General features: G+C 33.8%; 4 protein-coding genes and 1 non-coding gene across 10 annotated transcripts in view; 1 reads left to right on the forward strand and 4 right to left on the reverse strand.

The window, feature by feature from the left end:
- Positions 1 to 2,330: 2,330 nt before the first annotated feature.
- Positions 2,331 to 5,718, reverse strand: LOC115443914 (protein fuzzy homolog). The gene is made up of 8 exons (XM_030169517.2): positions 5,334 to 5,718; positions 5,058 to 5,179; positions 4,262 to 4,535; positions 3,828 to 4,025; positions 3,399 to 3,598; positions 3,068 to 3,243; positions 2,869 to 2,998; positions 2,331 to 2,536 (listed from the first exon to the last, which is right to left on the reverse strand). Exons 1-8 carry the CDS (start codon positions 5,409 to 5,411, stop codon positions 2,479 to 2,481), a joined length of 1,236 nt encoding a protein of 411 aa, XP_030025377.1. The 5' UTR covers positions 5,412 to 5,718; the 3' UTR covers positions 2,331 to 2,478.
- Positions 5,719 to 9,151: 3,433 nt separating this feature from the next.
- Positions 9,152 to 16,343, reverse strand: LOC115443905 (sodium/hydrogen exchanger 9B2). Of its 6 annotated transcripts, none has more exons than XM_030169504.2 (13): positions 16,180 to 16,343; positions 14,428 to 14,481; positions 14,128 to 14,151; positions 13,327 to 13,363; positions 13,089 to 13,231; positions 12,545 to 12,776; positions 11,743 to 11,912; positions 11,327 to 11,541; positions 10,924 to 11,095; positions 10,573 to 10,727; positions 10,152 to 10,316; positions 9,683 to 9,869; positions 9,152 to 9,363 (listed from the first exon to the last, which is right to left on the reverse strand). In XM_030169504.2, the coding sequence occupies exons 2-13, from the start codon at positions 14,450 to 14,452 to the stop codon at positions 9,305 to 9,307; spliced, it is 1,584 nt and encodes a 527-aa protein (XP_030025364.1). In that variant the 5' UTR covers positions 14,453 to 14,481; positions 16,180 to 16,343; the 3' UTR covers positions 9,152 to 9,304. The 6 variants fall into 6 exon arrangements, with proteins under 6 accessions (XP_030025364.1, XP_030025363.1, XP_030025369.1 ...); XM_030169503.2 differs by lacking the exon at positions 16,180 to 16,343 and adding an exon at positions 15,612 to 15,679; XM_030169509.2 differs by lacking the exon at positions 14,128 to 14,151 and having other exon boundaries at positions 16,180 to 16,340.
- Positions 16,344 to 17,628: 1,285 nt separating this feature from the next.
- LOC115443920 lies at positions 17,629 to 17,821 on the reverse strand. The gene has a single exon (XR_003938682.1). It is a non-coding gene; the product is annotated as a U2 spliceosomal RNA (small nuclear RNA).
- A 662-nt stretch (positions 17,822 to 18,483) lies between these two features.
- LOC115443910 (LINE-1 retrotransposable element ORF2 protein) lies at positions 18,484 to 22,271 on the reverse strand. The gene is made up of 2 exons (XM_030169514.2): positions 21,572 to 22,271; positions 18,484 to 21,413 (listed from the first exon to the last, which is right to left on the reverse strand). The coding sequence occupies exons 1-2, from the start codon at positions 22,269 to 22,271 to the stop codon at positions 18,484 to 18,486; spliced, it is 3,630 nt and encodes a 1,209-aa protein (XP_030025374.2).
- A 537-nt stretch (positions 22,272 to 22,808) lies between these two features.
- LOC115443911 (phospholipase A1) overlaps positions 22,809 to 23,712 on the forward strand; it is a 42,535-nt gene continuing 41,631 nt past the window's right edge. The window contains exon 1 of the mRNA XM_030169515.2: positions 22,809 to 23,356. Coding sequence (XP_030025375.1) covers positions 23,299 to 23,356 — 58 coding nt within the window. The 5' untranslated portion in view covers positions 22,809 to 23,298. The remainder of the gene's footprint in view (positions 23,357 to 23,712) is intronic.

Below are 23,712 nucleotides of genomic sequence, written 5' to 3' on the forward strand. Positions count from 1 at the left end.
GGGACATGGGTGTTCGGAAAACCTCTGTGTTTTAATTTGAGATGAAGTTTCAGTCAAGTAGTACCACCTCCTCTCCGTGAAAAGTTTTTATCACACTGTTTACATTTTGCAAAATTACCTTTAACTTGATCAAAAAGTGTCCAAATTAAAGTACTTATTATACTTTGGACGCATTTTGTCTTTATAAATCAATTTAATACGTAACACACCACTATTCCTTCACTTTATTAAATAAGTACCTACTCGTAAATAAAAAAAAAAACTATTTATGAATGAGGTTATGTTTTGACTAGAAATTACAAACAAACTACATATACAAGATGGCGTGTGAGCGGTGACCAAAAAACTGTCGAAACATATTATCCGTAACTCGTCCGAAACTTTTTTAACGGATACGGTTACGGTTACGGATATATTTTTATTTCGGATATCCGATAGTTTCGGTTACGGTTACGGAGCTCCATAACATCCCTAGTTATTAGTGACAGTTAATTTCTAATTTGACCAAATAAAATATTGCAATGATCTTGAAAATGGGTACATATATCTACAACTAGCTTTTGCTCGCGGCTCCGCCCGCGTTATAAAGTTTTTCAGGCTAAAGTTTTCCGTTATAAAAGTAGTAGTGTCCCGGGAGCCTATGTTCTTCCCAGGGTCTCAAACTGTCTCCATACCAAATTTCATCTTAATACGTTGGGTAGTTTTTGAGTTTAACACGTTCAGGCAGACAGATGCAGCGGGGGACTTTGTTTTATAATATATTTTTTAGAACTTTTTAAGAGGGACAATCCTGTCATATATCATTGTTGCATAACTTTAACCGTTTACTCTTCTTTACTTTACTTTCTCTCAAAACTAATAATTTTCCCCGTTTTTGCAACATGTTCCATAACTGCTCCGCTCCTATTGGTCATAGCGTGATGATATATAGCCTATAGCAGTCCAGGAACAAAGGGCTATCCAACACAAAAAGATTTTTTCAGTTCAAACCGGTAGTTCCTGACATTAGCCATTACTGCTCCGCTCCTATTGGTCATAGCGTGATAATATATAGCCTATAGCGCTTCACAAATAAAGGGCTATCCAACACAAAACGATTTTTTCAGTTGAAACCGGTAGTTCCTGAGATTAGCCATTACTACTCCGCTCCTATTGGGCATAGCGTGATGATATATAACTTTGAGCACTCCACAAACAAAGGACTATTCAACACAAAAAGATTTTTTCAGTTCGAATCGGTAGTTCCCGAGATTAGCCATTACTGCTCGGCTCCTATTGGGTATACTGTGATGATATATAGCCTATAGCACTCCACGAACAAAGGGCTATCCAACGCAAAAAGAATTTTTCAGTTGGGACCGGTAGTTCCTGAGATTAGCCATTACTGCTCCGCTCCTATTGGGTATAGCGTGATGATATATAGCCTATAGCACTCCACGAACAAAGGGCTATCCAACGCAAAAAGAATTTTTCAGTTTGGACCGGTAGTTCCTGAGATTAGCCATTACTGCTCCGCTCCTATTGGGTATAGCGTGATGATATATAGCCTATAGCACTCCACGAACAAAGGGCTATCCAACGCAAAAAGAATTTTTCAGTTTGGGCCGGTAGTTCCTGAGATTAGCGCGTTCAAACAAACAAACTCTTCAGCTTTATATAATAGTATAGATTCCTTTAGAGTGATAAGATTTTTCAAAATTAATGGTTTCGATTTCTGACTGGATATGTATTTATAAATTCAATGATATTTTAGTTTTTATCAATATCTGCCACGTGACTTCATTAAACATGTTTCGCTTTTCCTCATAGTTTCGGATTTCACCAACCACGCCCCTTTGAAAAATTCATCTGTATAAGTTTCTTCAAGTTATTTTCTTTCACCATTATAGAGAATTCACACGTTATACTAGTGCAGGGGTGGCCAACTAGGTAAGACCCAAGATCTACTTTTCACTGATGATACTCTGTGGGATCTACCAAGCTACATACATCTTGAAATCTTAAATGTAAGAACATAGTTCAGTACACAATTTATTATTATTTTGATTAAAAAATGATACAAGACGATGCGTGTAACAGTTAGTGATTAGGTATGTTGCGCGGTCTGTTCTACGTATTTATATTTTTGCCTTGCCACGATCGACTGGACTTGTTGTCGCGATCGACCGGTTGGCCACCCCTGCACTAGTGCGTGCCCTGGTTTGGTTTCTTACGCACAATCTTTTATCTCGGCAGTCCGTTTGTGTGCAATGTTTATACAATACATAAAACTTTAAAGTGATGTTGCAAATGCAGAAAATATTTTATAGGTAACAATAGAGAATAATCAGTTTCTCGATGTTTTATATGTTTATTTTGTAAGCACGATATATATTTTTTTGTCATGCTTCATAAGATTCCTCTAACTCCTCAGTAGATTACATAAGTGTATATCCCAAATCAATGTTTCTCCTGCAAAAGCCGGCTTTATGTAGTCTATCACCAATATACATCTTTACTGGTGTTCAAGTCCTGAAGTATTTGACTAGATATTAATCTGAAAGTCAAATAAACATTCATATATTATGATTTTTTATGTTTACGCGAATGTTAGATATTAAAATTAAACTATCTTACGGATTTTATCGCGGTTTTTTGTAATACAATTTTCTCCCTACGTCTCGAAGACTTTAGCCTTCGTGGTCACGGGGCGAGAGAAAACTATAATAAGAAAAAAACCGCGATTAAATCCGTAAAATAGTTTTATTTTAACATTATACATTGTTGGAAAGTCCAAGTCCTTTAGGTTCTATTCTATCCTGTATCATTTACGTAAAATAATTAAATATATTATTTGAGTAAAGTAAGTAATAAATATTTTCTGTATACCTCATAGTGTGTATTTGAACTGTCGCTGTGTAAAGCACACAGCACAGTAAAGTTTGCGATCGTTGTGCATGATACTTGTGGTATTCTGAACACCAGTAGGTCTCGTTCATAATTGCTAAGGGCTCGGGATCTGAAAAATTGTCAATAATTGTTAATTTTGTTGTTGATAGGTTTTGGTTTCATTTATTTGACATTCTACCTTTTGCGTCTGCTTCTCTTTTTAGTTCTGGAACAAGTTCCTTGCAGGATGTGACGTAAAAAGTTCTCAGTATGTCCATTCTGTGTGCCCCGGAAGTGGCGCGACCTTTTTGACTCGGCGGATGCAAATGTCGCGAGAACACACATCTTCTGTTATTTATGTTTATTACCAAGATTCTGTAAAAAGAAATATTATATTTTAGTACGAGAGCTCTCTAAAGATATATTTTTTTAATTATGTCCTAAATATCAATATGTATGATAATGAAATAACTATTCCATTTGCATCAATGCTTATTTTGTTTTATACTTTTGCTACATTCATTGCTTACCCTAAAACGCATGGTTCAAATGTGATACTCATGGGAAAATTTCTTGGATAAACTAGTTTGGTTTCCTTTATCATCTGAGCATAACTTTCCCAACATTGTAGAACTATTTCATCTATTTGTGACAGGGGTGGCGTGGCACCACACACAACCAAAATATAAACATCAGCTAGCAGTTTGCATGTGATTGCTCTGAAAGCTACCTGAAAAAGTATGTTTTTATGAATGTAGTCAATTAAAATTTTGGTTATTTTAAACACTTAATTCAAATTATACCTTCATTGGCATCATTCACTAAAGGTAATACAGAAAGAGAAAAGTGAGTAGATAAAATTTTGCTTTCCTGATATGGTTATACATAGTAACTACATAGTTCTTAATTTTGTAGGCGAGATGTGATAACAGATATTTCTTAATTTTATGTCTACTAACATTAGGACTCATTTGAGGTAAATACACTGGTGTCTCCCGTAGTGGTGCCCCATCCTGTGCAGCTGTCAATAGCAGGAGTAATCTTGTTTCTCGGGGATGAAGCTCATGGAAATCTGAACTGGTCGACACCAGGTGACCTTGGATGCTAAGACACGCCCATCGACCTGATACACTCTCTGCATAGTGGTCTAAAGCTTGCTGAAATTGGAAGAATTTTTTAAACTTAAATTTTGTCTAGTGTGTAGTGTGTGATTTCATTGTTTATGAAGAATTATTTTGTAACTTTTTATATTTAAAGATGAATCCACACCATTTTAATCAACCTAGTAAATTAATTATACTACAAACAATGCTGAAATGGGAACCCTATATGTTCTCATTTTTACAGGTGCTTTGATTGGTTTTAAAAGCAGAATATTAAAATTACTACATACCTGCAGTGTTTGAGCTTGACTACATAATATACTTTGAATCAGATCAAGAGCTAGTGTTGGCAGTGTGCTTGACACTGTATTAGGGTCTAATGACTCTAGCATGTAATCCAACAGTGGATAACACTGCCTCAAATCTCTCTTAACTTGGTCTATATTTTTAAGATCTTCCAGTTCTTTTTTGCCAACACAGAATATCATAATGTCATGTACGCATGAGAGTAGCAGTTCCAAATCACACTCCAAACCACCAGTCACAATGCCTATGAGTGTTATGCTAAAAAAATATTGCTGGGAATATAATTAATATTATGGAAATAAACTAAATACTTGTATGAAGGATGAAGTTGGCAGTGAGAAGTCATGAGATAGATCTATTGTATGCACAATTAAATCTGAGTAACATCACAATATAATTCTACAACTAAATAGCAATGTGCAAGTATTGTTGCGTTTTAGTTTGTCATTATTGCTCTCTTTACTAGGTTTTTTACAAGGGTGAAGGACAGTGACCCCAGTGCACCTGATGGTAAGTGGAGTTAGGGCCAGTAAAATGTTGACGGATGAGTAATGATAACCCATCAGCAAATGATGAAATTTTGCCAACTTGCTGGAACCGGATATGCACAGACTGATCCCAGAATGCAACACACTTATGTGGGCCACTATGGTGGGTTTTGATACCTATGGCTTAAGTGCCAGAGCTTGCTAGTTCGAAGTTCTATGTGGATTATGGACAGTTGTGACATCAGGTGAGTGTCTAGCTAGTGTTTTCACTTAATTTGTATGAAAAATATACCTTTGACAGTATTCCTTCCATAAGATCGCACCATTATCAATGTAAGTGCTTACCATTGATGTATTGTGGCATTTACTAAACATATTTATGCCATGGAGCGAAGCTATTGTCGAAAATTGTACCTGCAAATTTGTATGTATTTATATACTTTTTAATTCCATGTCATAAAGCTTTCGTTCTATCCGGAAAAAAATAATGAGGATGTTCGGTCGTCTGTAAATTACATATCTGGTGTATTTGAGAGCCATATAAAATATTTTACAGTGTCTTGCTTACATTTTCATTTGTGCCTTTTTTTCTAGAAAATACTGGAACGCCACTTTCAGTAGCCACTGCTATGACAATTACCGACATTGTTATTTGTATTTTATGTGGTAAAACTTAATAATAATAATTTATATTCAATTTATGGACAAACTTTTATAAATTTGTTTATAAGACATATAATAATTACTTTTTTAAATTAATTTCACTCTATGACTTATATAGCATGCATTACAGACTTTGCAGTTTTGGTATCGCAATGGATTTATTAAGTTTTTGTTATTAGCCTTGTTTTTCAAACTTTTTACTTTTATTTAATAACTTTAGGCTTCGCGCGACGACATCTAGTAATAGAACCAATGATAAAAGAAGTATAGAGGATGGGTGATATGGTCACGTGACATGCGGCACATTTAATGCATAAAATGGTGCCGACTCCGCCCCTTACAATAGTGATATGCTAGTACCGAAAATTTTGTATCGACATCGAAGAATTAAGAGAGACAAACAAGCCCCAAAAAGATCAAATACGAAAGGGGTTAGGAACTACCATAATATAAATATAACAAACCATAATGTAAACAAACAAACTGAAACTGATTTATAAGTAACAATTGTTAAACAAAGCAGTACCTGTTGTGACAAACATCCAGTTGTGTTTGATCTATATTTGTATGTTGCACTATTCCTTGCTAAAAATTTAAGTTACAGATTAAGATATTTATTTAATACATGATAAATGGAATAAGATAGCGTAGCCAGCAATTATTTGGTTGGTTTTATTTTATTATTATTATGCTCTTTGATCGAGAAACATAACTATGGTTCAGCAAACTAAAATCAATGACCGTAAAAATGGTGGTTAAGATAATCAATTATAATAATTATTTGCAATAACAACAATATGATTATGTATCTATTTCCGTGCATGCAAAGGTTGCTCGAAACATAAGACCGCCAATTGTAAAAATATATCTTACATTTCATCTTTATGTTGTTTCTTTTATGTTTATCTATTCTTTTATGTAACAATTCTAATTTATTCATAGCAATATATTAAAGTAATATTACTATTAGGTGAAGTATAATAATCATTACTATTTTACTTATCGGGAATATTGTTGGAAAACAGTTGTCTTTACTCGCGTTAATTAAACGTGTGGTTTATGCATATCTTCTCAAAATGTAAAGAAATATGTATTCCAATCACGCCGCTCAATATTCTCAATTCATTTTGCCTTGGTTGTTTAAATTTTTTGGTTATCTTAAAAAAATATTCTAATTTCACTTAGTTTGTCGTTCTGAATAATACAATATTGATGTGTGCTCTAACATTCTTTCAAAGACAAAAACCGTAACTGATAAACGGGCGTCTGTTAAAATATCGATATCAATAATTTCTAAACAAATCCACCCACCCATCCCTAAGCTCGTGTGTAAACAAACATAATGATTTTAATGTGTATAAATCACGCCTAAAAGGGTCCAAAGCTTAACAAACCAGATCCACATATCATTTTAATTGATAAAAACACATCCAAAAGTAAATATACAAAGATATTTGCTAATTTTCGGTAAAAACAGTTACTAACCTATGAAAAGATATTTCGGGGTCTTTCTTGCGTGAATTCGATTTGCATCCTTTCACACAACACTGAGTCATTTTCGAAACTTAACAAATACACTAATAAACACACTGAACAATTGAGAATATGATTATATTACTTTAAATTCAATATTTATGAAGATTTGTTTACATCGTCTGACACTACATGTACTTGCTGACTGGGCTACGATAAATGGCGTTTCGGCCGCAAGGCGGTCCCAGCGTGTTGTAGTAAACGAAATAGTGCCATATTCGAAGAAAGCAATTATTTTTGTCTTTGTTTGTTGCGTTCCATATAAGCTTTGAGTAAAAGAGATAGACATATATATTGACAATTCTGCGTCGATTTCCCTAACATAAATATAACTTATTCATATAGCTAACTTTTGAGGCCTGTCCTCTTTATATTTAGTCATTGAATAGAACTCAGAGACCAATAAACTAACAATTGTCATTGACAAATGTTGAAATGACAAGCGACAGCTGATAAGTGTTGCAAGATGTTTCTTTTAATAGGTAAGTACCAATTTTATAGTATAGGTAGGTAAGAGAAACCTAATTTAATCAATAGCTTAGGTATTCATGTCTAAGCCAAACTTAGTAATTTTATTTATACGCCTATCTATAAAACAATAAATTGGTTTTAGCTAGGATGTCATTCATAAAGTATAAGTACTTATGCTACTTACAAATAAAGTAGCTAGGCTTATGCCGGCGCCACACATAGCAAAAATATTTGAACACTTGTTTGAACACATGTGTAGCACGGGTATTTGCGTATTTGTGCAAAGATTGTTTAATGCGATACCTCAAGGTCCATTTTCATACATTTTGTTTCGGCTTTAATCTGGGTAACTAAACAAGTATTGGCAAGTAAAGAATTTAAATTCACGTCTAGTTAGTGATTAGTTCTCGCAGTTGAAAGAAAAATGTAAAAATAATTAATAATCATGGATATTTCCGCCTTTAAAATTTCGTCATATTAAATTTTAAAGGCCGAAATATCCATGATTATTAATTATTTTACGTTTTTCTTCAACTGCGAGAACTAATCACTAACTAGACGTGAATTTAAATTCTTTACTTGCCAATACTTGTTTAGTTACCCAGATTAAAGCCGAAACAAAATGTATGAAAATGGACCTTGAGGTATCGCCTTAAATGTTTGCGTATTTGCCATTCGGTATAGGTTTTTCGACCAGACATTAAAACGTTCAAAGTTATCGAGTTGCTTGAAGGAGAACCGATTATATGGAAACCTAAAAGCCATAAAAATTTAAATTTGGTCAGTGTCTGTAACTGTGTTCAAATGTGTGGGAAAGTCTTTGTTGAAATATTTGTCTGTGTATGGCACCGGCATTAGAGATAGTATCGTTACCTAGGTAATCCTATTTAAATAAATGTTTATTCACTTAGAAACCTGTGCAACCGAAAGGAATGAAATAAATTGACTAAATATCTGTGAGTATCTAAAAAAATATATTTATTTCGAGGTATTTTAAACATTTGTGTAAAAAAATTGGTTTTAAACTATGTACATTGGTAACATTCAGTTTCTAGTAAAGTTATTTACACGTTTAGAGATTTTTTACTTATCTGCTAGCAATTAGCTTTAGCTAGGTGCATGCGTTAGATATGTGCGTAGGCGTTATTTTAATTTAAATTAGTTTTTTTTATAAGTAAGTAATTATATTTATTAAGTACTTGTTAATACCTGCGTAAGGTATAAAATATTTTAATCATAAATTTATAACATATTATTTAATAATATTTTAAATGATGGCGCTATTTTTAAATAGGTACTTTAGTATGGATATAAATATTATCATGACTGCCTCGGTGGCGTAGTTGTAAGTGTACACGGTACAAGTACGACTGCCGCGCTGAGGTCCTGGGTTCGAATCCCGGGTCGGGCCAAAAATAATTGTGACTGGGTTTTTCCATCTTAAAAATTACTCAGTCGCAGCTCGGAGTCAGGAAGTTGGCGGTGTGATACCCCCGTGCGTCGGAAAGCACGTAAAGCCGTTGGTCCTGCGCCTGATCTCCCTCCGGTCATGTCGGATTGCCGTCTCACCGTACTATGAGAGTGAAGGAACAGAGAGTGCACCTGTGTACTGCGCATACACTTGTGCACTATAATATCTCCTGCGTACCTGGCTGATCTCCGTTGAGATTGGCCGCCGTGGCCGAAATTCGGTTAGGAGGGATTCATTCAAATATTATCATAAAATAAAATATATATTTTTAAGCGCCTATGCACCATTTTAAGTACACAAAATTAAATATTTACTATCTATTTAAAACATCAGTGTATTTTAAATGATGGCGCATTTAAGAATTATATTAAATGTCACCTATTTTTCACATTATGAATTATCTATAGTTGTGTTGATGTATCTACAGTTTTCATTTCGCCATCCGCCTCTTCCACAGCAGCTACAAGAAATAAATAAAATTAATTGCAAGTAATAAATTATAACATATTCTCATCTATGGCTTCTGCCTTAAGCATATAATCCTCAAATGTCCAAGCAATAAGAATTCTGTGGATCTTATAAAATAAAATGAATAAGAGTACTTATAAGTCAACAAAATGATTAAACTAAAGCTGAAGTTTCTTTAGAGATTTAAATAAAAAGAATCCACTGGGAATAATGATTCCATACTCAAAAGGATAAGCATTTAAGTATAGGTCAAGGAAATCTTAAAAATAAATGGTCAAACACATATTGTGAAATACTCTTATAGAACTTACGGTCATGTTTACTCAGTAGCCGTGGACCAGTTAATGCAATAAGTAACGCTCCCAGCGGTGCTGACAGCACAACACTTAGTACACTGACAGCCAGCAGGGCCTTCGCATGACTCTCTTCTTCTTCTTTCGGAGCGCCAGCAGTTTGGCCATTATGTACCATGTCTAACGCAGCAGGACCGAGTGCTGCCTAAAATCATAAATTGATTTAGCGCTGTATTCAATGAAGGGCTAGGTACATATAACGTACATTGTTACTATAGACAGGCGGGGTGTTCTACTTTCCAAGTTAAAATTAAAAAGTTGATTAACATCAGATAAACTGCTCTTGACGTCATTTTTTTAAAGATAGTTAAATTCTTAATTTGTTAGTAATTCTGGGCCATGGTTCTCTATCGATTTCAGTTAATATACAATGACATTAGATCAAAATATCACAAAGCAAACTAAAGTAAATAGACTCAAATATAACCTGTACAGTGGCCTTTGCCATCCATGTAAAGCTGATAAATATCTTCTCTTTACTGTTGAGACCACATCCAAAGCTCACCAGGAATGTCGCGATAGCTCGGAGGAATAAACACGTAATCAGACAAATCGCTCCCATTTTTATCACCTCAGGGTCTAAGGCACTGATCTGTAAATAATATTGTTTATTAATGATAAAATTATGGTATTTTGGGATTCGTTGGGGTTGCGCCTAAAATTGTTAGAGGTTGTAGACGTTCGTGGGTACAAACGCTGCCGGAAAAGGTTGTAATTTCTTCTGCAGTCAAGGGTTTCTTCTACGATGCAGGGATAACCGCATAAAATACCGAAGAGTGATTTTCTTTTAGGAAATTTAGTTGACAGCTATTACTAAATAAAGTATAAATAACGTAAATTTTACGAACCGTAACTTGAGCTCCCGTGAAAGCAAATAAGATTGGTTCGAAGAAAATCCACAATATTCTGAAGGCGTTACTAACAGGGTTTTTGTTTACAGGCCAACCTTGTTTGTCCCAGAAATATGCGGCTACAAATCCAGACGACACTATGGCTAGAGGACCTATTGTAAAATAACATGTTTGAGTTCATCAACTAATAACAATAACATCAACAAATAGTTTAAGGAAATTGGCTCGTGGGTAATAAAAAGAACACCCATATGTTGAATTTCGAATGGATTATATGCCCACTCCTGCTTAGAACTATACTATGGTATACTGACTATAACTATATTTAGGACAAATGATATTTCTTACCTGCACCGCTCCAACCTATAAGACTAGATATGAAATAAGAAAATAGTCCGCCTAAGAATAAGGCAAGGAATCGTAAGATCGCTACGTAAGTGTCATCTTTCTCAGGGATTATTGCAGTCATTGCTCCCCACAGTGATCCTATAGCTACTCCAACTATTATGGATAATGGACCCTGAAAACGAAATGTATAAAATAGGTACAAATCTTATAGATATGGGATGTAATTTTAAAGTCAACGTAGGGATAAATGCAATATCTACACTAGAGATAAAGTAACTTATAATTGAGTTAGTTATTAGATAAGGAGTAATTTTTAAACTACAAATCAACCGCATCTACGTAATTTTTTTCTTTGATGACACTCAGACTCAGCTGGGAGAAACGTTTTTATGCAAAAACGAACCTTAATAATATTGAAAGTGGCAGAGCCGGTAGAGAACATTGCATTAAGGATGATAGCGAAGACCGCTACGCTCACAGAGTCGTCGATAGCTGCAGCAGCGACCACGATTGTGGGAATACCTTTGGCCACTCCATAGCCCGAATCACGTAATCTGAATAAGCATGGTACTACCACAGCCGGTGATACCGACGCTATCATAGAGCCGAGAAGGAAACCTATAATGAAAGAACAAATTATTGAAATATTTAATGAAATTAAAGTAGTAATAAGAGTAATTCAGAACGATGTGGTTGAATTAAAAAGAGAAGGGTATTGTAATAATAAAGTTGGAGATGAAGGTAAAAATCAAAAGAAGCAATATTCGATGATATAGAAAAAAAAAACATGATAATTTTGGTGATGTTACATATAATTACCCCAAATCCACGGTAAATATAAGAGGTAATGCGTTAGAATGCCTATAGCAAAACATTCAACCAGCCACGGTAGGAGTCCTAGTTGAAGTACCGCTGCGTAGTGTCTCTTCATAACTGCCGCGTCAAGTCCCAAACCTGCTCGTGTTAGAATGATCACTAGGGCTATTTTTCTGAAAGGGAGAAATTTTTTATTTAAAAAAAGTTTTCGAAATTATTGGTGTATGAGTACCTATTGTCCTTATTGAGTATTTAACCAAATAACGTGTTGATCCTAGTTTCGCCTCTTTATTGGCAACTCACAGGTGTTAAAATACATGTGTATGTTTTGCTAAAAATGGATTATATTTTAAAGTTGGAAAAGACCTTGCACTAGATTACAATCAATTATTTAGTATTATGTATGTTTGGTACATATTTGTATTATGTATTAATGAGGTAACGAAATAGAAAATTGTATATTTTTTTAATATTTAAAGACTTTTGTACCCAAAACTAGTGGAACCCATAGGACCTTACACCGCGTGTCTATGTACATATACCTATCCTAATTTAAAGGGCTCTATCTTTTGACTTGTAATACGTAGTCGTCGATTTTTTATTTATCGAGGGTTTACTGGTCCGAAGTATCACCTGCATTGCTGGGATTAGAATTTATGTCGTGCAAGAGTCGATAACCTTCACATCATGTTGCCCTTAAGCATGGTAAAATTTAAGTGCCCAAGTTGCACCTCTACTTATCCTAGAATATAAAACGAGACAACAACATTACATATTATAAATCACCTTGTTGTAAGTAACTAACCTTAAATCTTGATTAAGTTTCCTGTACGCATCGGTCATTTGTACCAGCTGTAGGTTCTGGAAAAGTATGCCAGTCAGTAGCATACCGATGAGCGCTGGCAATGTGGTGAGTTTCAACCACAGCCATCCCACTAGATACGCTGATATTACTAGTAACGCCATGCCGAGCAGTTCTCCTTTCAATCCGATGGCTTCACCCAACCCCGCATATAAAATTCCCCATGTCAGAAGAACTAGAACGAAGAATTGAAATTAATAATAGACACAAATATAGCGGCGTGGTTTGAAATAATTAGTTTTATCATCTTTTAAGTTTTTACTGACAAATAATTCAAGTGAGAATATATTTAAATTATAAAAATAAGATGAACAGCTAGCATTTATAAATAACAAAATATGAGTACTAAAGAGTAGCCTTATGAATAATTTATCGTATTTATAAGTACATCTCTCATAGCTATTAGTTGTTATAACTTGCTTTCTCTTGCGACAAATGTCGGTAAACGAAACAAAACACTATTTATTGCATAGTCTATTAGACTTACAAAAGAAAATAATACACAAATTTTGAGCAGTATGTCTGTATGTCGAGCAAAGTGGATATGGGAAAAATCTTGACCACCACGACGGCTGCCATGATGGCGTTGCATCCGGTGGGTGGCATCGCAAACATAGCTTCTGCCACCATCTGGAACGGGGCACAAACAAACAATCTAAAGAAAAATGTAAATAATTTATTCGTTCACAAAGTACTTAAAAGTCTTAAAGCAACTGATTACTTACTTATCATAGAGCTTTCTTTTATTTTCGGTATCTGGTTCTGTAGAATAATTAATGCATTAGTTGTGTACACAAGAAGTTAATACAATAATAGAAGATGTTGATAAAATATAATCGGACGTAGATACGAGAAAAGTTTAATGAGAAGAATTCAAACTACAATATCGATTGGTTACAATTTAAAGGAAATATATATAAAGTAGTAACAGTTGTTTACAATGGATATAATAATATATATAACAGTTTAACATAATTAGCTAGCTATAATAACTACTACTTAATTTACACATTATACTGAAGAAGTTACATTTCAGACGTTTTTTGTGGGAAAAAGAAAAGGTAGGGCCACTTAATATATAAATGATATTACAATCACACTCATCCATGAATTAAGCATACTTTGATCGACTGATTTGTTGCTTTTAGACGTTGCAATTAAAGTAATAATCTAGAAACTGCCATGTTTGAAGTATAATTGTCCTTGATAATCTGATATTAATGCTAAAGATTTTTTTAAAATATATTAATTTTGACGATTTTGTTGATTGAATTTTTTTTATTAAGCGGCCTTGGATTAGGTTAATTCAGGAAGATTGGCACATGCCTAATAGTCAAAGCAAAGGTAGTGTTGGCCTAAAGAAAAAATTATCCCAAGGTAAGTTCGACCTTCTATCGTTTGAAAGGTTAGGGTTAAAAACTGACGTTTGACATTCGTGTATGACAAAAAAAAAGGAAATACTTATAGTTATATTAGTAAACCAAAAACCATGTTAATTTGTAATTATTGCTATAAAAAATGTTTACCTATAAACGTATAGACACGAACACCTATAAAACACAAATGAATGGCATGAAATTCGCAACATTAATTACAATAAAATTAACGAAAACAACGAAAAAGTAAGCCTTCTTAATTATGAAGAGAACATCAATTAAATGCGTTTTTGCTTATATTATTAAAAGTTTTACACAGACACTCAGTGATAACTCTGAGATAAAGCGGTTTTGCTCCATGCAGGTATTAATAGAATTGTCACTGTTTACATGAAAGTAGCAAAATACATTTAAAAAAGAGGTGAAAAAATAAATAATATGAATGCCTACCTTTTTGCTCTATATTTGGTTCCATATCTAAATCAATATAACCACGGCGTTTCCCTGTAAATATTTTTAATAAAATTTAAATACAGGTATAATAAATAAAACTAATCAAACTACACACAACAGTTTCATGCATAGAAAATCTTGTGAAATACTTATCATATTCCAAATAAAAATATTGATATAATAACATTTATCAGCATAAGACTGAACGTTATTGATAACTATCAAGTCATCGGACAGTCTGGCATAAAACGATAACTTGAACAAACGTTTTGAACAATGTTACGTACGATTTCTTATAACGTGTATGTTTAAAAAAATATTTTATACTAACGCTTAAGTACCTGTTTCATAATGTATATGTGAACTTTAATTGACAATAAAGTATTAAATACCTGCTACAGATTTACCGATATTAGCATTAATTTTCATTTTGATGGTTTGACTATTATATTTGACAGAGTTTTGTTTTCTAATGTTTATGTTTACGCGAATATTATGACATTAAAATAAAATTATGTTTCGAATTTTATCGCGGTTTTTTATATTAAATAATTTTAATATAAAAACTGTTAAGTACATGCTACTTAGAAAAATAATTTTATTTTTGTGTTATATTTTATTTACCGGGTAGCATTTGACTCACACGTATCAAAATAGGCGCTTAGTCAAGTGTTGTATACTGTGAATTGATCGCGGCTTCACCCCCATAATGTCCTATTTTGGGAATTAATGACTAATTATGTTTATTTTCAGGACAAAAGTAGTTTATTTGTTTATCGAGGATTTGACGTAACCATGTATAAAAATTCACCCAAATTAAGTTACGGTCTATGTTTACATCTAACCTCTAAATATTTGCACGAATAGTTGAATTAATAATTATTAATAATATGTACTAGTACATTGGTACAGTGATTATGCAAGTTTATTAAATTTTGTTGCACAATAATTAAGTACTTATTGAAGTGTAGGTGTGTTATAATAAAATATTTAAGTAATTGATCTCACATAAATACTTGTGTAATTTTATTTATTTAAAATCATAACTAAATTGCGCCTAGTTGTGGTTAAAGAGCAAGCATACAATATTTTAAAATAAAAAAATGCATAAATATTGGTATTATAATTCAGTAAAATAAATATTATACCTTAGAATATGTTAAATAACTTCATTGAAATACCTGATTGAACTTATCACAACTCAATGTACGAAAATATATTTTTTTTCAATCACGATATTTTTTGTCTTTACTCCTCGCAGAATATACTCAGACTGAACAAAAAACATTGAAAACTAAAGTTAAAAAGATAGTATTACGGGATACGTTCATGAGAAGGCCGCTGAGTCAAATGTCAACAAGATAAATTGTGTAGCGTACAAATATCATAACTACATACGGAAAGATACTGTTTTCCGTTAACAGTATGACTAATACTGGAATTGACATTATTCCTAAATTCTAGAGGGGTCTCTACTTACACTATATACAATAGTATTTGGAAAGTATCAAGAAAACCATAAAAAACGTATACTACAACTTCCCTGTCACTAAATACTGAGTATTGGCATTGAGAGGTTATAATTTTATAAGCTAATGTTTAGCGAGCAAATATGTTAAAATTACGTTAAAATGTACATTGTAGAGGTATTATTGAACAGTAAATCCCTATAAATGTTATTAAAATATAGTTGTTTATAACGTTTTATGTGAAAAACAATCATAACACAGAATAAAGAAATTGTCTAACCTGGATTTAACTATGATCCGATGATAAAAGCACTATAGTACAAAGAACAAAGTACATCGTACGTGTTAAAAATTGAATCGTTTTTTATAACGAAATGACAGAGTATTATTAGAATAATTCATGTGTTTGTAGGTTATGTGTTAGATTGAATTAGTTTGCGTGTGGTGATCGGGGACGTGAAGGAAACATAATGTTATTTCGAGTAAATTCCACTAGAAGTTTTACTGGTTGACTATTAGTGCAGTATCATGATCACTAGATGTCATTGTAGCTAAATATTTTAAAAAGAAAATATTTACCTACGGTATTCATAGAATTTTAATATTCCTGTCCAACTTAAGGTGATAGCTTAAGGTCAATTTTCATACATTTTGTTTCACCTTTAATCTGGGTAACTAAACAAGTATTGACAAGTAAAGAATTTAAATTCACGTCTAGTTAGTGATTAGTTCTCGCAGTTGAAAGAAAAACGTAAAAATAATTAATATGCATGGATATTTCGGCCTTTAAAATTTAATACGACGAAATTGTCAATACTTGTTTAGCTACCCAGATTAAAGGTGAAACAAAATGTATGAAAATGGACCTTGAGCTATCACCTTAAGATGAAATAGTGTAAATTGGGATAAATTGTAAATAAACCAGAAACCGCGGCGTATTGTGCACCCCTACACTAATAGTAACCCCTTCGAGTCGAATTTGTCCCTCAGGGTACTGTGACGGTCATACGGACGATTTCACAAGTCATAAACTAGGGTAAATTGCAATTGGTAAAATTATAGGTAAACCTATCAGGGGCCTAAATTCTCTGTTACACGTATTTTTAACAGTACTTAACAAACTTGTAAAGCCTTGAGTCGCGTTTATGACAATAAAAATTGGCATACTGAATACCTTTCCATTTCATTAACATGAAGATAACATAACTGATAACACTGCCACGAAGCGAGTTAACCATTATGGAAGAATAAGGTATAGGTACTAATGTTGAGTAGGACATACAAAAGGCGGTACATTTGTCCGGTACATGACGTCAAAATGTAAGAGTGGCTCAAAATTATATATTGTACTACTTCAAATTTTATGTCGCGGCAGTCGCGTTACTCATTCTCCATCTCTGGTAAACTGTAGGCCGAGGACAATGAGGTCTCTAACCGCATGCTACAAATTACAATAGGACGTTATTTTACAATGAACATTACATTACTGCGTTTCGAGTCGCAAGCGAGAGAGAAATATTTTGAGGGTTAACATTTCAAAATACTGTAAGATACGCATTGAAGCGCCGAGCCTCACTACGCCTCGCCTCATTTGAAGTAGGACGTTGTACCGGCTCAATACTTAAGAGGCTACTCTTACAAACTCTTTTTTATGTCATGTCCTACCCAACTCTATTAGGTACCTAGTACAGATACGATTTTAATTTGGTGGTGATGAGATTTTCAAGGCATTAATTGGGCCAATCCCGGCGGCACTGCAATGCCGGGCCGACCCGTGACGGGAGTGGAGCGAGCTCCGAACATCCCGTCGTTTTACAAAAATCAGTTTAATATACTGGTCCCACAATGTGGGAACTTTCAGATATTAAGCTGAAAAGAACAGATACTACACTTTGATCTTAGCCAAAAGGCCGAGAAGCGATACCAATGTACTGTTACTCAACGGTAGTCATGAATCGGCGTAGAATCTTGACATCGCGATGTAGAAACAATGTAAATTGGTAGAGCGCCATCTATTAGCATAACGCATGAGCTCTATGTAGAGCTTCTTGCTCTACTGAACTTGCCGGTGCCGTTAACAACTAGTTGACCAAATTTGCACTATTATAATTCATAATATATCGACAAAGATCATATTTTATGTGGATATTAATTTCGCTGTAGCTTTTCTGAAATTTCGTACAACGTGTAAGCTCATCCGATTATATAAATTAGTAGAAATGATACGATCGTATAAAATATAAATAGATAGTTGTTTTGTATGCGGCCTTTATGTATCATACTCTGGACAATATGTGTTGCTACTTTCTATAGTATTTTTTATCGCTGAAAGCTATTGATAATTATTTACAATTATCTGAAGACGAGTAATTTGCATAATTAACATAATGTTATATCAATGATTATATTCATAATAATAAAAACACTGTAGATATAAGATTATAATGTATGAATATGCGTACGAATATGAATAAGCACACGAGTCGCAGGAAAAGCATTATGTATTACCGAATATAATATAATAATAATAATAAGCCTCGTATCCTGAACTGCTTTCACTTTTCCCTATATGAAATACTTCTAATTACAATATATCTCTAAGTTCAGTGTGCCTGTTGGCAAAGGCCTCCTCTAACGATTTCCATTGTGCTCGGTCTCTAGCAACCCTTCTCCAATTCGGACCCGCTGTCAATTTTAGCTCATCCTCCCATCGCTTACATTGTCTTCCTCTTTTCCTTTTCCCATCCCTAGGATACCAGTCTGTTACGATCTTGCTCCATTTCTCCTGGGTACTACGCAGCATGTGTCCCGTCCATCTCCACTTCAAATTGTCAATTCTGGTAAGTACGTCTGTGACTTTTGTCTTACTTCTTATAAATGTGTTCCGTCTTTTGTCTTGTTTCTTGATACCTATCAAGCTTCGTTCCATGGATCTTTGGCAGTGTTCTAGCATGTTTCTGTGATGTTTTGTAAGAGACCAGGTTTCGCACCCATATGTGATACAGGGAAGAACGCAGGTATTGAAGACCTTCCTCTTGATGCTGGTATTAAGATCGGTAGATTTCATAATCTCTTTTAGTGACCAATATCTTTTCCATCCGTTGGCTATTCGTCTTTTGACTTCTTTAGTAGTTATGTCTGTATGTGAAATGATCTGTCCCAAATAGATATATTCTTCCACATATTCGACAGGTACGTTGTTACTCTTTATTTCATATTTTACTGAGTTTGTTAACAACTTTGTTTTATTTATGTTCAAGGATAATCCCACTTCCTCACTCTCGTTTATTAGATCTTCTAACATTTTTTCTAGGTTCTCTGGGTGTTCTTCAAACAAGACAATATCGTCAGCGAATCTAAGATGATTTAGTTTTTGTCCATCAATACGTAATCCATACTGATCCCAGATTAGTTTTCGAAATATAGTCTCCAGCACTGCAGAGAACAGTTTGGGGGACAGCGGGTCACCTTGCCTAACACCTCTTTTTATTTGAAATATCTCACCCAGGGTTTCAAGCTGCACTCTTGCTTTGCTGTTGGAATATATTTTTTTAATGATGTTTATGTACACTGCAGGGATTCCCTGGTTTTGTAAACTCTCCCATATGGCTATATGGCTAATGCTGTCAAATGCCTTAGAGTAATCAATAAAAGCCATATACAACGGTTTGTTGTACTCATTGTATTTTTCCATAACTTGTTTAACTGTGTGAATGTGATCTATGGTAGAATAGTTTTTCCTGAATCCAGCTTGTTCCTTTGGTTGGTTTTCGTCTAGTGTGCTACTTATTCGGTCTAAAATAATTTTGGAAAAGATTTTATAAATGTTAGACGTTAGGCTTATTGGTCTATAATTTCCTATATCATCTTTTTGGCCTTTCTTATGTATGAGAATGATATGTGATATTTCCCATTGTTCTGGAATATATCCCGATCTTAGGATGCCGTTGAAGATTTTAGTTAGTATGGGAACAAGTTCTTCTAAGGTTCCTTTTAATACCTCATTTGTAATTTTGTCAGGACCTGGTGCTTTGTCTAATTTTTGACTTAGTATAGCTTTCCTAGTTTCGCTGTGTAATATTTCGGGTTCTGGGTTCAATAAGGGTGGATCCCCATTAAGGCTTGCTCGACTTACATTTACATTTATGGTGGTATCTTGATTGGAATATAGATTACAGTAGAATTTTGTAGCTATTTTGTTTATATTCTTTCGGCCTGTCACATTTTTTTGGTTGTTCTTCAGTTTTGGAATCCATGGATTTGATTCTCTTAGTTCTTTTAGAGCTTTTCTAGTTCCTCCTGTTCTCGTTATGTGTTTTTCTAGGGTTTGCAGCCTCTTCAGTTTCCTATCTTTCCTGATGCCCTCTCTGATTTTTTTACTTAAATCACTTATGATTTGGTTGTTCTGTTTCCTTGTTTTATAGTTAAATAGACTTTTTCTTTTATTTATCAGTTGTAGAGTTGAATCACTTAAGTCATACTTATATTGTAGCAGTTTTTGGTTATTCTGGCATATAATTTCATTTTGTAGTTTATTATAGCTTGCTCCTACATCTATTTCGTCGGTTTCTAAAAGTTCTCTGCTAAGCTTTGACAAGGAGTTCCGAGTTGTTTCATTGCACTTTATGCAGTATGTCGGGAGTGTGCTAGGTATAGTAAACTTTCTAGACAGTTTAGGTGGTATAGTCTTGATTGTCGCTCTTACCATGCGGTGGTCAGTATTAAAGTTTAATTTTGTTATAACTTCCGTGTTTGTAAATAATCTTGGATGGCTGGTTATAATATAATCTATTTCAGTTCTATAATTTCCGCCTGGAGAGATCCAAGTCCACTTTTTGTTTTTATTTTTCTTGAATGTACTATTTAGGAGAGTAAGATTGTGCTCTAATAAAAAATCTACTAGCCTTTGTCCATTTTTGCTTCTTTTCCCATAGCCAAAACTTCCTAACACATATTCTTCCTCACATTGTTTTATTCCCACTTGCGCATTAAAGTCACCCATTAATATAATTATATTTCTTGAGTAGTTATTTGTAATTTGGGATAGGTCGTTGTAGAAGGACTTATGCTGAAGTTCGTCAGCTTGTTCTGTAGGTGCATATGCTTGGATAATTGACCATGTTTTGTTGAGGCTTGATAGTCTCATATGTAGTATTGCAATTCTATCATTAATTCCAATAAACTCAAGTATATGTTCTTTTAAGTGCTTTTTAACTATAAATCCAACTCCTCTTTGTCCTTCAATGTCTCCTTTATTGAATATAACAAAATCACGGTGCTCATCAATATATTCTCCTACTCTTCTCATTTCGCTTATTCCTATTAAGTTCCAGTTAAGGTCCTTTAATGCTTCTTCTAGTTCCGATAGAGATTCTGCTGTTCGTAAGGTTCTAGTGTTTAGGGTTGCTAGGTATAACTTGTTCCTATTCCTACTGTTATTGTTATTATTATTATTGTTTCTTGTTAGAGGGTGGTGGTCTAGGTCTTCCGCGGGGACCAGCCGTGGTGGGAGACCTGTTGTTGATTGGTTGTGTATATAATTATTTGTTGATGTATTTATCATTTGTTTCCGGTGGTCCGTGGTGGTAACTAGTTTTTTGAAATATTTGGTTGCGAATCATAATTTCCTCTCTCTACATAATTTAGCATGTTGGGTCTGATATTTTCTTTACCATATGCTTTGGGTAGTGTACTTTGGGGCGATGGATTGTTCAATGTATCTTTTCTGTTAGCTTTCTTCTGTGTTAGTGCTTTAGGTGAGTCGGAAGTATCTCTTTTTCTTTTCTCTCTATTTTCTATTGGCTTTTTCACAATAAGCCTGTCATATTTTAGATAGGCAATATTACCCTTCTTATTTTCTTCTTCTAATTGTGGTTGTAATTGTTTACGTCTGTATAGGATTTCCTTGGGGTAGTCTTCTTTTATGTTAATACCTTGTGGCAGTTTAGGTTTATTTTTTAATATGAGATGTTTTTTCCATTGAGTTGTGATGGTTACAACCACTGGACGATTTTTGTTTTCAATTTTTTGTCCGATTCTATAGACTTTGCTAATTTCTTGACTATCCATGCGTACTCCCATGCCCACAATTATTTCTTTAATAAAATCTACTAATTCCGCTTCGAATTTAATCTTTTCTTCGACTCCAAAGAAGACCAGATTGCTTTTTCTCTTTTCTAATTCTGTTCTTTTAAGTTTAAGTTCAAGTTCAGATATTTTGTTTTTGAGTTTATTATTTTCCTCCGTGACTGCTTTCATTTTTTCGTCTAAAGCTTCCATGACACTCTTGGTTACAGAGTATGTTATGAGTTCGGTTTGTTTTTCTAGTTTCTCGTCGAGTTTACTAAGAAGTAGTTCTATATTTTTTTCCATGATGAGGGAAGATTTAGAATTCTGATGTGGTATCATTAATTGGGGATTTTTATTATTCTTGAGTGGCAACACCGTTGCTGTCAATGTCACTGTCGCAACTGTTGTTATGTTGGCACTACACTGACAAGTCTATTTTTTGACCGTGACTAATTTTAGGTTATAATTCTGGAGATGACTTTCAGTACTTATCGGGTGAAATCAAACACTTTCACTATGTCCTCTTCTTCTGTATATTTAGTGCACTTAGTTTTAATGTTTTTATTTATCACAATACGAAAATGTCACTGTATAGATGTATTTTACTATTATTTAACGCGGAGGTCGTTGACGTACGTGTTAGCAGTTTAGCCACCGGAAACGGAAATCCCCGAATAATATATTATTTTTTAAAGAAAGAACAGCTTGACACATTCATTTTAAATGAATAATGTTTAAAATGACACTATATTAAGTATTAGAGCTATCGTATGCGACAGTATCATTTGCATTTTAGCGCCACTGTTTTTACGCCGAAGCGGCCCTAGCAGAAGGATAAGGACTTGTGTGCTGATTTGAAAATCAGTGCAGCCAATTTCTTACTGAGCCATGCTTTTGTTATTACGTGCATTGGTATTTTTTTCCATTTAATTAATTAATTGACGCTAACCGTTCATTTCAATATAAATCTTAGAATTTTATTGATATATGCTATTATATTCTGCAACAGTATCATTGGATAAAAATACAGTTTCACCTAAAGCAATTAATGTAAGAACTAGTTAACTGACTGGGTTCACATTCAAAACATTTTTTGCCATTTCTCCGACGCCAGACAACGACGGCAAGCGCGGTTTCCACTGTCACCGCCATCCGTCGCGCTTGCGCGCGCCGCGTTCAATTTCAAATTGTTTTAATTTCGAAATTCGAACAATGGAACTCCCATAATGCAAGCTCTTTTATGATAGTGTGTTTTTTTTTTCTTTTTTAATGGCTACAAGCACTGTGTTACTAGTTGTATCTTAGAATTGATAAAGTGAAAGTGCTAGAAATGTGCTTATCAAAGTGTGGAATTTTGTTCTTTGTGTTGTTTACTTGTTGTGATATAGGTATGTTTTTTTACTGTTAAATTAATAATTATTATTTTATTTTACTCTTTAGGACAAGGATATTTGTTGTATAATGTATGCAAACAGCTCTTGCTAAAGCAAATATTTTCTAAATTAAGTTTGCTATTTGTATTGAACACCTCATTAATATTTTCTAATTTAATTAAAATAAATTTTCAGAATCTGTTCAGGGTAACAGATTTTCCATACATACAAACTTTAAATTTTTCTAAATAGACAATAAGAGTATAGGAGATTAAACTTTTTATTCTTATTAAATTTTAAAAAATGCACTTACTTAAATTAATTTGTTTCTCGGCAAGATTCTGAACGCGCATATTTAATATAGCAGAACA

This window comes from Manduca sexta, chromosome 24 (genome assembly GCF_014839805.1).
Source record: "Manduca sexta isolate Smith_Timp_Sample1 chromosome 24, JHU_Msex_v1.0, whole genome shotgun sequence".
Lineage (NCBI taxonomy): Eukaryota > Metazoa > Arthropoda > Insecta > Lepidoptera > Sphingidae > Manduca > Manduca sexta.